The sequence below is a fragment of the Dermacentor silvarum genome, chromosome 3, assembly GCF_013339745.2.
Source record: "Dermacentor silvarum isolate Dsil-2018 chromosome 3, BIME_Dsil_1.4, whole genome shotgun sequence".
Classification (NCBI taxonomy): domain Eukaryota; kingdom Metazoa; phylum Arthropoda; class Arachnida; order Ixodida; family Ixodidae; genus Dermacentor; species Dermacentor silvarum.
In genome coordinates this window covers 104,354,368-104,368,856 of record NC_051156.1, presented here as the reverse complement: position 1 = coordinate 104,368,856, position 14,489 = coordinate 104,354,368, and the positions used below count along the sequence as shown (strand labels likewise).

The 14,489-nt window shown below is 45.5% G+C and overlaps 1 protein-coding gene across 1 annotated transcript; it reads right to left on the bottom strand.

Moving 5' to 3' along the window:
• Positions 1 to 5,962: 5,962 nt before the first annotated feature.
• Positions 5,963 to 7,483, bottom strand: LOC125944314 (uncharacterized). Its single transcript, XM_049664680.1, has one exon. The coding sequence runs from the start codon at positions 7,481 to 7,483 to the stop codon at positions 5,963 to 5,965; it is 1,521 nt and encodes a 506-aa protein (XP_049520637.1).
• Between the last annotated feature and the right edge of the window lie 7,006 nt (positions 7,484 to 14,489).

Below are 14,489 nucleotides of genomic sequence, written 5' to 3'. Positions count from 1 at the left end.
TCGAATATAAGATGGATATCACTGTGATGCGAAGAAAGCAATGTCACTGCGTATACGTATGTTTGTACATCTTGATGAAGAGGATGGAAAAACATCAGAATGTTAAAAAGTAATGGTGAAGTGACAGCTCCTTCAGGAACACCCACGTGATTGATTATAAATACGCGAGAAAAGCCTCTTAGAGAGCAGTAAAAATGTTCTTCCGTTTAAAAATTCATCCATCCAGTTTGAAAATTAATTTGGAATCTCTAGACTTCGCAATATATCTAATACGATTAAGTGTTCAACGCTGTCGTATGCTTTGGAAATGTCTAACGTCACGAGAGCACCTATTTGCCTCTGTCGCCGTGCTAATTTTATTCTACTTTTTCTAAGTCCACGTGAGCATGCCAAATGGAACATGATGGTCGAATCCAATTTGGCAGGGGCTAAGCAAGTCTTTGTCTGTATAAATTTAATCATACGGGCATATAGAATTCTTTCGATTAATTTAACCAAATTTGAAGTTAGGGCAATTGGTCTAATATTATCTATGTATATCCTTCCCATGATTTTTAAGAATTGGGATGATTTTAGCGATTTTCCACGCAGACGGAATCCATGAAAACCGAATTGAGTAATTTACAACAGCTAAAAGGTCATTAGAAAGCTTCCTTAAATAAGATTCTGATCATAGCAGATGTTACCCAATCCACGCCGGGAGCTGAATCTGGAAGCCGCTCCACAATTTCAGCAATTCCAACGTAGAGATTTCTGGTAAAATCATCTGATGCCCTACGTAAGCGAGAACAACTTGGCAATACGGAAGAAAATCTAAGCTCTAATCCCTGCGCAATTCTTCTAGTGATTGTTTTATTTCATCGCTACTTAAGATTATAGAGTCAATATTAATTTGACGCGGAAGAACTTTTCTACTGCGGAGAAATCGGAACAATGCGCGCTTATTTTATTGTTAGACAGGAAATCAAATGCTTACAGTCGATCATCTTTGGCTTTGAAACTGTATTTTTAAAGACTGCTCGAAAAATTGTAGTCACTCAATTTTGCGGACTCTGGTATGTAATAATTTTTTCCAAGCAGCTTTTCTCTTTCTGTAGTCTCGGGTGCATTCTTCATCCACCAAGGGCTGTAAGAATTTCTTTTATTCAATCTAATCTCAAATTGAGCCTTTTTTTTTTAGAGTTTTCCCAAAGCGGAACAAATAATCGTGGTTTTTTGTTCTGTAGGCGCATCAGACAGAGATGAAAGGCATTTCGTAAGCATTTTTAAAATGTCGTAGTTTATAAAAGTTCGAACCTGGTCACTCATAATGGTACAGGACGGCCAACTTCAAATACTATTGGAAGGTGATCACTGTTTGTCGAACACTCAACAGTCGACCAGAAGTTACGGAAAGACTCGGGCCACAGAATGTAAGATCTATGAAGAGTAAGATTGACCTCGCACAAACGTAATAGATGCGGAGTTAACACACGTTAGCCGATTGTCTAACGACCAGTTCCATAATCGGGTGCCGCACAAATCTGTTTAAACCCCATGAGATATGGTGAGAATTGAAATCACCTGCGATTAGAATTTCACGTCCGCAAGAGTTAATAACACTATCCAGTGTGCTATGTCCTGTACGCCAGATGGAAATATGCATTAACTACGGTGAAGGGACAACATCCAGGAAGGAACTAGCTCTATCGCTAGGATTTTCACACTCGGGTAGAAACTTGAAATGAAATTTTAGCCTTATGGAAAATCTAGATGAAATGAGTGTAATTAATCCGCCACCTCTTGTAGGACGGTCTAAACGAAATGATCTGTAGAATTTTATTTAAAAGATTTCGCAGAATTTAGCCACGTTTCTTGTAACATAATTAATAGGATTAAGTTGAGAAGTTAGACAAGATAAATCTACTGAAGCAGAGTATAAAGAGCGGCAGTTCCACTGAAGCACTTTTAGCGATCCTATGTTTTGGAAAGTGCAGCAGCCGAAACTGCTTCTGTAGAATGCTTTGCTTTAGCACAGCACTGGACTGACTTTTCTTAGCTTTTGAGTGAGGACCGGGGAAGAGTCTTCATTGATAGAAGACATGGTTCTTTTATATGCTCGAGAATTAAGTTCACCTCTGTCATTTCCAAATCTGTGTTAATCAGATTCCAGTTGTAGGGCCCTTGGAAGATGAAGTCGAAGGTTCAATATCCTCATTGGAAGGAATGGTATCTGAGCTTTTATGACTAGCTTGGGCTCAGGATCAACTGTTTGCGTTGTCACAGGATTGGGCAGGTAGTTTGCATAAAATGAGACAAATGACTAGAGATGGCCTGTGAGATACATTCACACCGGCTCATTGCCAACCGTTCCATAGCTTTGGAAACTGCCTTTTCCACAGCGGCCTCTATAGTTGCAGTAGTGATAGGTCCGCGGTAAGATTTTTGTCTGCCTATAATCCCGCATAGCCAGATGCCCTTTCTTTCACAATGTTTATTGCCTCCATCCTAGAGCAGCGTCGTCGGTTATTATTCAATCACTTGTAATTCTTGAGCCCTACAGAACAGTTAGAATAATCGGCTGGGTGATTTCCATCACAGAGACAGCATCGCTCTTCTTGGGCACTACAATCACTTTGAGCGTGTTCGTCCCCACATGCGCAACAACGTTGTTAGACTTACACACCCTGCCATACTATGGCCGTACCGCCAGCAATTACGGATTGGAGCGGACGCGATGCCAGGGGTTCAACTCTGAATACAAGGGGCCACACCTTAGTTCTGATTGGGCAGGAAGTTCCAGCAAAAGTTGCAATCACCGATTCTGTTGGGACCCGCTTAGTGTCTACCATTCGATTGCATCGGTAAACAGCAATTACTCCAGTCCCAGACACACCTCTCTAGGTTTCAGCGGGAGAAAGATCAGCATCGACACCTCTGACTATTCCCTAGTGCAGGCGAGGTGAGCAGGATGTAGGCACTCACCGGTAATGACGCGAAAGATGAACACCTAAGCAAATCCGCGACACAGGACTGGTCTGGCGATCGACACACGATACCTCCGCGGCCGAACTGCCTCACTTTCGTGATGGTCTGGTATGAAGATGTAGCAGCCTGCAGAGCTTTCTGGATCGCCTGGGGGTTGGTCAGACGTATAGAGCCTCCATTTGAAGGAACCAAGCCACCGGATGCTGCTCACACCCCTGCGGATGACAAATCTAGAGGTAATTCATCCGTTGGAGTAGAGCGTCCAAGTCCAACGGGAAAAACCCCGCCGGGGGAGTTCTTGGACATTAGCCTAGGTGAAGCTGATGTTAGAGTAAGTGATACCTCAAGAAATAGATTGGAAAGCCTAATATCACCCAAAACCTGGCCAAGAGACAGGAGCACAGCGAACGCTTCCGAACGCCAGAGCGCGAGCCAGTAATGCGCTCGTAGTAATGCACTGTTCTTCTCCTTCCTTCAACTTATGGCAAATACCCACGAGGTATTGATTGGCCATGGTTCGCAATGAAAACATAATTATGAAGTTCTTGCTTCCTGTTAACTTATTGCTCAGCACTACCTATATTTAATTAATAGGCAATATAAATTACTTTTCTTTTCTTTTCTCGAAAAGTGGTCATGCCAACTTTGACGAAGATTCTAGATTATTAAGATAATACGATCCCGTGGTAATAATGAGGAAAATGTGTTTAACATAAGGGTCTCCATGTAGCAATGACGTACTCGTGCACAATCTGACACACTTCGTTTCGGGCTGGACCAAGGATACTTGCACCAAGAGATAAAATATTGATCACCGAGTGAGGAAGGCCCATGCGCAATAGAGGCTACTCTAAGTAGGTCTTTCTTTCGGAATTATATTTTCGGCAATAGAGGAGGAAATGGTCCAGTGATTCAATATCCCTACATGACGCACAGTGGTACGATGGTGCAAACTCACACCTACTCACGTACAAATTTAATTGCGGTATTCGACATCGTAATAAGGTAATCGAAACTTCGCATTGACGAGAGGGACACGATCAGACATTCCAGGGGAGCACTAAATGTCCGTAATCCGGTGCAGCAAAAAAGGGGCTCATTTTTTCTACCTAATACTTGTTGTTGTCGTCGGAATCTTGTCACTGCCAGCAACGTAAAGAAACCTACTGGCCCACCAAGCGCTGCTTTTGCCAAGCTGTCTGCAATCTCATTAAGTGCTAGTCCACAATGTCCAGGTATCCACAAAACCGAATTTATTTAACATGAGGCGGAATTAAAAAGTGTAGCGACCGGTGCAGTAGTAAATTATTTGTACTTTCTAGCGACGTAAGAACCGACAGGCAGTCTGCGAGCAATATTATGTGTGACACATTGTTCGGAATTTTGTATACGGCCAAACATATGACCATGAATTCGGCCACATAAATTAGATTATAATCTGGAAGACGGATAACAGAGCTCCATGATAATGTTTCAGAGCAAATGCCTATCGCCGATCTCTCATCTTTCTATGAGGCGTCCGTGGACACTGCATTGTATGAGGGAAAGAAATAGGGGCCCATAGAGATTTTCCAGGCCCTGTTGTCTCTGGGCGCCTCTTGTCCCAACCACAGACGGGCCTTGTAGACGAGCATCCGCCGCGGCTGTGGGATGGCAAGTGCTGCCGCAGGGTACCTACCGTAAAATAGGTACAAGAGCGCTCCCGGCCTTGGTGCTCGGCCATTATGGGACCTCAACGCTTGGAAGGGGTGTTTGACCCTCAACCCGAAGGACCCACCTCAATAGGTGCCTTGGGGCGCCACACTGGGAATATGACCGCCATGGGAGCGGCCCAGACACCAACTTGATTTCCGTGCTTCATCGTGGTTTCGACGGGGAATTACAGGGCGCAGGTCCTTTCCAAGCGTATCACACCCCTGAAGGAAGCCGATTACTGTTTTGGCTATGAATTTAGCAGTCTTCAAAAAGACGCAATCAAACTTAACAAGATTACATGTTTTTATTGAAGTGACATATTGAAGGGATCGCAACATTTACAAGATTTTGAAAGAATTACAATAACATTTTTATTCTGGGTTTTTTGTTGTTTTTATTCTGGGCAAATGGTACGAGACTGATCGTAGGGTGCGTACTGGCCGGAGCCGGCTGCAGGTCCTCTCGAGGATCGCCGCCCCGCTGCGCGGCACGCCGATTTTCTCCACTTCCAACCGTAGTTTTAGTTTTAGGGCACGAAGCTCCTTATAGTGGCACCGTTCGTCCCCGTCGTCGTAGTAGTAGTGTGTAACCAGTCTGAGAAAAAAAATACGAAGTTGTGTCCGTAGCGCGGAATCGAACCAGGGACCCCTCGCTTCCGAGCCGCGCGGCGTTAGCCCACTACGCCACGAAGCGGACATGGACCACACGCACCACGATGGCAATAAATACCCAACATTAACGAAAGGCCGCGTTTCTAGCGCGTTTCTAACGCGTTTGTGCTAGCGCGTTACGGCCCGTGTAAGAAGCTGGTGTAAGACGCTGTGGCCTCTTCGCCTTACCTTCAACGCGTTTCGAACGCGCTGCCCAAAGCGGTGGCAAGTCAAGTTCAAGTCGAGGAGCGTTTATTAATACGGGGGGTATACTCTCTCAGCAGTCATGTGATGGCGTCGGCAAACGCGGTGCACGTTCCGGCATGTGTAAATGGCTGCGTAAGACGCTGTGGCCGCTCCCCCTTACTAGAGAGTACTGCACGTTTTTAACGCGTTTGAGCTAGCGTCCCCTTAAGGGGGCGATCCGATGATTCCCTCCGGAGCTTCGCCCACTCATCATCATTCACCCCGTGGATATGCTGTGATTTTTTTTATGTCTTCCTACGTGTTTGCCAGGTGGGCGGGGCGACCGTGGCGTGACAGGCTGTTGTAAGGCAACTTGATCTTATAGTGTGTGTGGCGTAGATACGGGCCTGCACTGGAGGGTAGCATTACCGTGTCGGCGGCAATGGTGTCCAAGCTGCTGTGCACTACAAGTTCCGTGTCCACTTGGAAGAAGGCCGTGACGTCTTGAAACTTGTCAGTGCTGCCGGGTCGTCCTTGTTTGACTTGGACGCTGCCATGATGTCAAAGGCGAGGCTCGGTTGAATCGCGTCGAGTTCCATGGGTGCGAGACCTCTGCGGTACCAAGACTTCTCGATCGTGTCGAGATACCTGATGTGTCGCTTGCAAAAATCGAGCGGGCGAAGGCGCATCACCGTGTTTTCTTCCGGGAGTTGAGAGTTCGATTCCGCATTATACCGGCTGCTCGTTTTGTAAGTTACCACGTCCGACGGCAGACCAAGTGAAGAGTGGGTCAGTAGTTCGTTGCCGGCATTGTACGTGTGACCCATGCGAAGCCACGCGTTTTTAAACTTGTGCTCGTAGTTGATAATGGGAGTGCCCACGTGACCCTTGAGCGGAAACTGGTTGACGAACTTGGTCAAGCGAGGAGACGCATTTTCAATGTGTATAAAGTCGTAAGAAAAGTTGTGCCGGGGTGCTCCCATGCTCGTAGGGATGTTGGACGCGTCGTCGTTGAGTTGCGTTTCCATGCCCGGTGCTATGTTCAGACCCCAGTAGCTCTTGGCCAGTTCGGCGTGGTCGTCTGCCTTAAAGGGGCGAATACATGCCAGTTTCATTGCGTTGTGTGTTGTGCCCTGCGTTATGCGGCACATGGCCGTGTCGATGTGATGGTTCAACCCCACAGAGGCCAGGCCGTAAACTAGCATGTCCGAATTGACTGGCTGCACGACCGACGAGCCAGTCTTCCAAGGAGTTCGCAAGCCGTGGGGAGTCACCTTGACAGAGCACTGCAGAGCCTGTGTGTGAGCCAGAAAGTTAAGGTAAGTGCCGTGCGGAATGTACAGGTAAGGCCGGTCGATGGGCAGGCGCGACATGCTCGTCACGATGCCGGGAAAAGTTTTCTCGCTGTCGTACTTGAGCGATGTCTTTAGCATACAGTAACCCCAGGTGGTGACAATCTTGCTGTCACTGAATACTGAATGGTCGCGAGGAACTCGCAGAATTTGCTGAACGCATTCGGAGGAAGACGGATGGTTACTTCCAACGCCTGCTCCCCCGGCTGCTGCTCTTGCAGGGGCATCCGATTGTAGCTCCTCCGCCGAGGACATTTCCGCGTCACTGCTGGGGCCTGGGTCGTCGTTAACTCGTTTTGGTGCTGTTGGATCTGAGTCCCCGTGATTCGTACGTTTCCGTCCGGTTCTGACTGGGGGCATTCCATAGAGGCTGCGGCCTAGTACGTGCTCCTCAACCACGTTCTTCGCGCCCAAACCGGCTGCTCCCAAGGCAGAGTGCCAGTTGCCAGTCGAGTCAAAGTCGTGGAAAAACTCCTTCGTCGAGGCTCGGTCGGCGGCAAACACGTCCGCGTCGCTCTCGGCTCGCTCGTACGCCTCGTCGTGGCGCTTGGCGATGCGGTTGTCCTCGTCGACGGGATCCTTGCCCTTGTGGCTTCCGGGGCCCAAGTAGTGGTGTCCTGGGAACAGCACCATCACTGCAAATACATACACGGTAGCGGAAGCGACAACAACACCAGCTGCCATAATACCCCAATACCCCGAAGACGCTTGAACTGAGATGTCTTTAGCATACAGTAGCATCGAAGACGCTTCTTTTTAACCTGAGACGCTTCTATTTACCTAACCTAACCCAACCTAACCCAACCTAACCCAACCTAACCCAACCGAACCCAACCTAACCTAGCCTAACCGTTAGGCTTATTTTTGCTAAAACGAACGTTTTTTTGCGAACGTTTATTTTTTCTAAAAGACTCTGCGTAAACACGACCTGGGGGAGCTTGTATTTTGGCCACATAGAATCATAAAATAGTGCCGGTTGTGCGACAAACACCTGGTTGCTTGTCTCGGGAGCATTCTCGTATGCTCTAAGAAAAGTTTTTACTGTTAGCAGCTGAAATCTCGACGCTAAATCTGGTATGTTTGCTTCTAGATACAGCACAGAGTTCGCAACATACTTAGAGACGCCAAGACACTGACGTAGGGCCCGTCTCTCTACCATAAAGAAAGGTTACAACTTATAATTTGGACAGCTAGATATCAACACCTAACCAAATTCAACAACGGGTCTCATATAAGCGTGATAATGTAAAGCAGAGTTTTCCTATGCATACCAAACTTCCTGTTGCATTTTCTCGTCAACCGGCCAGGAGCGATTTCAAATTTTCTCACAACCTTCTTTATATGAGGACGCCAATCTGGGTGAGGGTCGTAAATGACTCCCTGGTACTTTATAGTGCCTACCTTCGGAATCTGTTCATTCTGATACATAAGGGATAAGGAAACAGACTGACACGTAGGGAACAAAAGAAGGGCACTTTTTATGTTAAGGACCGTGCGCAAATCATCCAGCCAGACCACAAGAATATTTAAAGATGCTTGCAACTTTTGGTAAAGCATGTGAATATCTTTAGCGGAAGGAAAGAATGCAATATCATCCTGCATACACAAATAGCGTGACATCCTGCATAATTGGAACATCGTGTAGTAGTATATTAAACAATAGTGGGGAAAGCACTGAACCCGGAGGTACACCCCGGGTCTGGGAGAACCACTCCGAATTATGCTTTCCATCTGTACAGAAAAATTTCTTCCGTGAAATAAATCCCTGATCGAAGCAATTATATACGATGGAGGGTTTAAGGCAGCGAGCTTATTCAGTAGAATGCTATACTCTACGCTGTCATAAGCTTTTGCAACACCTAGTGTTACGAGGGCCGAAACCTGTTTCTCTTAACTTGTCATATCAAACATGGAAACTTTGACGCAATAAACAAAGAATTGTGTAGGTTCCTCGACACATTTCTGATAGAATTTGACAGTCGCAGCGTTCAAGGCAACTGGGATTTATTTATGAACCAAGTTACAGTCTTACTTGATGAATATGTACCCCCTGGCTCAATAATTTCAAACAAATTGGTGCCATAATACAACAGCCACATAAAAGGCTTATCAAAAAAAAAAGAAACGTGTTTACAGATCTGCCAAACGTTGTCCTGGTGAATATCATTGGAATGCTTATAAACTCACTTCTGATGAATATGTATCTGCATTCCGTTGCGGAAAACAGCATTTCTTGGAAAGCACGCTTCCATCCATGCTCGCAGATACTAAAATGTTCTGGCGCGTCATCAATCCAAGGGACGATAGCGATATAAGCCTGGCGGATAACGCGGCAGACATTATACCCTATGAACAGTGGGCATCTTTCTTTAAAGATGTTTTTGTTTCTAATTTTTCATCATTGACAAGGGTTTCGCCACCGCTTGCACACTGCCATTATTCCATTTCAATGTACCCATTTATAGTAGACCCGTGTGGCGTAGAACAACTAATTGATAAGTCGAAACTGCCTTCTTCTGCTAGTTGCGACGGGGTCAGCCCGAAGTTTTTGAAAAGCACGAGCGATTTCCCAGTGCCCGTTATACTAAAGAAAATCAACAGTCACTTGACACGGGTTCTATCCCTGCGGAATGGAAGATATATAGGAAAGGTGATTCCACTTCATAAAACAGGTAGTAAGCACTCTCCGCTTAACTATCGTCCCATTTCGCTCACTAGTACCCCATGCAAACTTCTCGATCATATCTTATTTTCCAATCTTGCTAACTTGTTCGAATCTAGTTCCTTCTTCACGCACTCGCAACATGGCTTTCGCAAAACCTATTCATGCGAAACACAGCTAATATCTTTTACACAGCAGCTTCTTGCTATTCTTGATCGTTCTTCTCTTGTGGACTGTATAGTTCTAGATTTTTCTAAAGCGTTTGATAACGTGTATTGTAATTACTATTGTATTAATTGCATAAGCTTATCCTTGATCCCCAGTTACTTACTTGGCTTGAGTGTCTCCAGTCCAGGCTTGAGTGTTTCCTTAGTTCGTTTCTGCTGACAGCGTTGACTCTCCCTCTAATTTGGTTTCCTCGGGCGTGCCACAACGCTATGTCCTTGGACCGCTACTATTTCTAATCTATATTAATGGCTTGCCTCCTTGTATTGCATCTCATATTCATCTCTTTGCTGACGACTGCGTAATATTTCGAGAAGTAACTAGTAACCATGATACAGCCACTCTTCCATCTGATCTTGATGCTATCAGTGTATGGTGCAATACATGGCGCGTGAAATTAAATATAAGCAAATTCATGTCAATGCAAGTATCCAGACGTAATAACACCCTGCCAGCCTATTACATCGATAATATTCCACTCGACTGTGTTTCATCCTATAAATACCTTGGTGTTCACGTCTCATCTTATCTTACCTGGAAGGCACACATTGCACACGTAATAAGCAACGCTAACAGATCGTTAGGTTACCTCCGACGCAATTTCTCACGTGCGTCACAGTCTCTTAAACTAATGTGCTATAAAAGACTTTAAACTAATGCTCTATAGCACTTATCCGGCCTAAACTTGAATACGCTGCCTCAGTTTGGGATCCTAGTCAGAATAACTTAATTTATTCAGTAAAAAGGGTGCAGAAAAATTCCACACGATTCATATTCTCCAACTATAACGGAGCAGCCAGCCTCACCACAATGAAGCCTAACCTACAGTTAGCGCAATTAGCATCATGGCGTAAACATTTGCGGCTCTTTCTTTTCAAGCGAAGCTTGTATACGCTAGCCTGCGCCGGCTATGTAACGCTAAAACTCCGGCTTCAGTGGCGGCTCGCCGGCGCCAGAGCGTGAGTCATTAGGCACGGTGCCAGCTGCGTAGGCGCGCGCTCACGCCACGTGTGCAGCCAATCAGAGCCTTTTCGCTCCCGCGAGGGAGGGAACGGCAGGAAAGGGTATCGCGCGCGCGCGCTGCGCCCGCTTCGTCTGCGTTCAGTTCAGTCTCGGAAAACCGATGGGACGGCCGCGCATTGTTCGTATCCCCGAACAACAGGCAGCTCTCGCCGAGTGCCGACGGGAGATCGCCCGTCGACGGGCCGATCCTACGGTGCGAGCAGCTGAAGCTGTGGCACTCCGCCAACGCCGAGCAGATCACCTGACCTCCCCTTGGGAACGGTGAAGTTACAAGAATCATAACCGTCAAACACAACGTGCACCCAGAACAAGCTCCGCTTACCCCCATTTTCCAGTAGGGGAAGGGCCGACAATTTTTCATCAAATATATTATCATCCTGTGTTACGAAACGAGCTTCGTTTGGCACCACATTACATATCATCTCGGCTTGATCTCCAATTCAAAGTTGGTATTTCGTCTTGTAGATCCTACTCCTTCATACCCTCATTCGTCTCGCAGACATCTGATGAGTGTAATCACCTTCCCGTAACTGTTGCCTCCATGAGTGATACTAACCGTTTTAAACAAACTTTACGCGACATTTCGGTTCGAGTATTGTTTTCCCGTTGTTCATAAATATTGTCTGAAAGCTCTTCTTACCCTGCATTGTGCGCTCGTGATTATTTATGTCCCTTATACACCTTGGCTTAGCAATCTATGCACGTTGAGTTACGTAGTTTGAATAATAATAATTAGAAATCATATTCAATTACTCTTGCTCGTGATCCGCTAAAATTGTATAATTATACTGTTTGCTGATGCTGTTATGCACAATTTATGTTCAACTAATCCCCACACCCCTCTGAAATGCCATTGGCCCTGAGGGTATAAATAAATAAATATAATAACCGTATCTTGCTTTCTAAATCGAGATGCGCCTACCAAAGAGAACAACCTCTGCGACACCCAATCTGAGTGGTGTTCTATGCATTAATTTTAGAAATGTTCTCTTATAGACGATTACAAAGAACTCTGAATTACTGAAGCATAACTGCACGTCGGCCTAGTTGGAACAGATTCATAAATTAAAAAAAACTTTTTGTGCGCAAAACTAATGGACGAAGAAAAGGAGCAACACAAGGACGAGCGCTTTCTAACAAATTGTTTTATTTTCGAAGAACCATTTGCTTAAAACCCCACAGATCTGCGCGATCCAGTCAACAGAACACATCAATAGCGCATATAACAAAACTTGTGCCACGGATCTTTTACCGTGTTATAAGTTACAGCGATTGGCCAAATATTGTCCAAATCTAGTCCTTTTCCGGAGTTCTTTAGAAGCAAGATAATTTTAGCTATCTTCCACTCGTTAGGCAGGCATGCTTTCTCAAGGGAAATGTTCACAATATTTAGCAACTCACCCGTAAAGTTATGTGCCATAAATTTGAGCATGCTAACAGATATACCATCATAACCAGGAGCTGCCGATCTCATACAAGCTACAACAGGTAGAAGTTCCGAAGAGTTGAGCTCTTCAAAGTCATTGCACTCTGACTGCATTATGAACCCAACTGAACGCTGTGCCTGCAATCGCAATGCAAGGCCACGTGCTATGCAATCAAGATTAGCTTTAGCTCCAAATGGGGTCAGTACAACGGAGTTCTAAATGTGACTGCCTGAAGGTTTCGTGTAGGGCTTTCCTGGCTTTCCTCTCATCCATGACATCGATGAAACCAACACACCAAACGCAGAAATCACCATGACAGCTGTACTTCCCAGGATCGCAAATAAACACAGGCCACTTATTCAACAATCAGAAACACTCCTAGCTCACGCACTAGGGACGCGTAAGCTCAATGATTTTCCTTGTGGACATTGGACACCAACACGAAAACGTCGATGTCATCCACCAGGGCCAGTATTTTGTAGCGATTCGTTACGCTTTATTCTACACTAGTCTTATCATCCACCGCTCACGGCCGACTGATCCCGTAGATAACGTGAGCGGACCGTCGCTCTGACCACTGGCCAAGCGCGAAAATCGCGCAAAGGCATTAGCATCGGAAAGGCATCGCTACAAAATACCGGCCCAGGCTGAAATACACCAGGACCCAGACATTCTGCTCGCCCGGGGACAACTACACCCCATTATCATGGCGTCAAGGTAGCAACATCAAGTACGGGCTCAGGAACTCATACAAACTGACGCAACCAACAACACCAGTAAGGCTCCCGTGCCAGTTAGCTATACAACACCGAAGGCTCTTGCTTTCACCTTGTTCTCGATTTGCTCATCGTCTTCAATTGCCATCTCCCGCCTTCCCCGTGTTTTTCCTTTATTTATAGCCATTTAAATTATTGTATCTGTTCTTGGGGTCTCGCATATCCCTGCCATATAGATCCATTGCAGCAAATCCAAAATAACGCTGCCTATATCATCGCATCGGCTCCTTATAAAGCTCATGTTAACCAATCTTCACTGACACTTTCTCACAACACTTCCTCACAATAAATAAAATTATCTGGTACAACCACAGCATCGTTATTTACCACGTACTTAAAAACACGCAATTGCGTTTCGTCACTGGCAGAACTAGTCTTGCTAGCCCTAACAATACTAGGTTCTCTTTGCAAAGTAATAGTTTACTTCCAAAACCACACACCAACTACGGCAATCTAAATGCTGGGTTTTCTAGTGTGAAAATATGGAATAATTTACCGGCCCATGAAAAATCTTCTCCTACATTATCATCCCACCAGCGTTCATCGAGAGCTGACATTTCTACTTTGTAAACTGCTTCTATTCTTCAAGGCATTTTTTTTGTTGCTTAATATTTACATTTTTTTGTGCGGATACGTATTATTGCTTTAACATTGTAGAAATTGTGTAACCGTTCTTATTCTTAAGCGCAATTAACTAAGAACAAGAGGTCCTGCTGCAGTTTTAACTGTGGGACCTCTTTCTGCATAACATATACTGTATATGTGTACCAATAACGAAAAAAAAAAAAACTTGAATCTGAAAACCGGAAACATTCTGTTCAATTTTATGAACCTGGAGCAAAGGCCCCTTATGAAGTGTTTTAACTGTGTGTACCCACAGCTTGGAGACTTTGCGTATGTCAAAGTAAACTGTCACGCAGCAAGTTGTCGAGGGAAAAAGGCAAAACATTTTTCGTAAGTTTCAATAACCCTTAAAGTTTACTGTGCGGTGATTGAGATGCGGATGAACACATCGATGCTTAGTGCAAGCGGCGCCCCAGATGTCATCGCCCTAATATAAAATATTCTGCTTGACGTAAGCCCATGTATTATAGCCTGGAGCGTTTTGCTGCTTCCCGCTCGACATGGGTGCCGAGCAACGGCGTACGTTTGCGCTACTAAGCTTGTAACTAGCTACTGCGCTTGTTTATCGTTCACCACCGCGTTGCATATCCATAAGACAAACTAAACCAAGCTGGCGAGCTTTCTTTGGTCTTCAGAAAAGTAAACAGCTCCACGGTGGTCGCGGAATTTCAGAAATTGGATCTGTGGTAATAAAATACAGCGCTCGCCTGGCGGCGAACAGATGGTGAGCAGCGCAGCTGCTATGCGGCTTTCAGCACTGCCTGGTGCGTTGTGTAACACTTTTCGGCGGGTGTTTTAACCATCCGTAATAATGTGTAACGCCGTTATAACGTAGGTCTACTACAAGCGCAGGCATCTGTTAATACATGCAGTATCAGTATGTTACAAGAAAATATGTCCGT

Coding starts and splice junctions, on each gene's coding strand:
- LOC125944314 (XM_049664680.1), bottom strand. CDS start 7,483: ATGGTGCTGTTCCCAGGACACCACTACTTGGGCCCCGGAAGCCACAAG.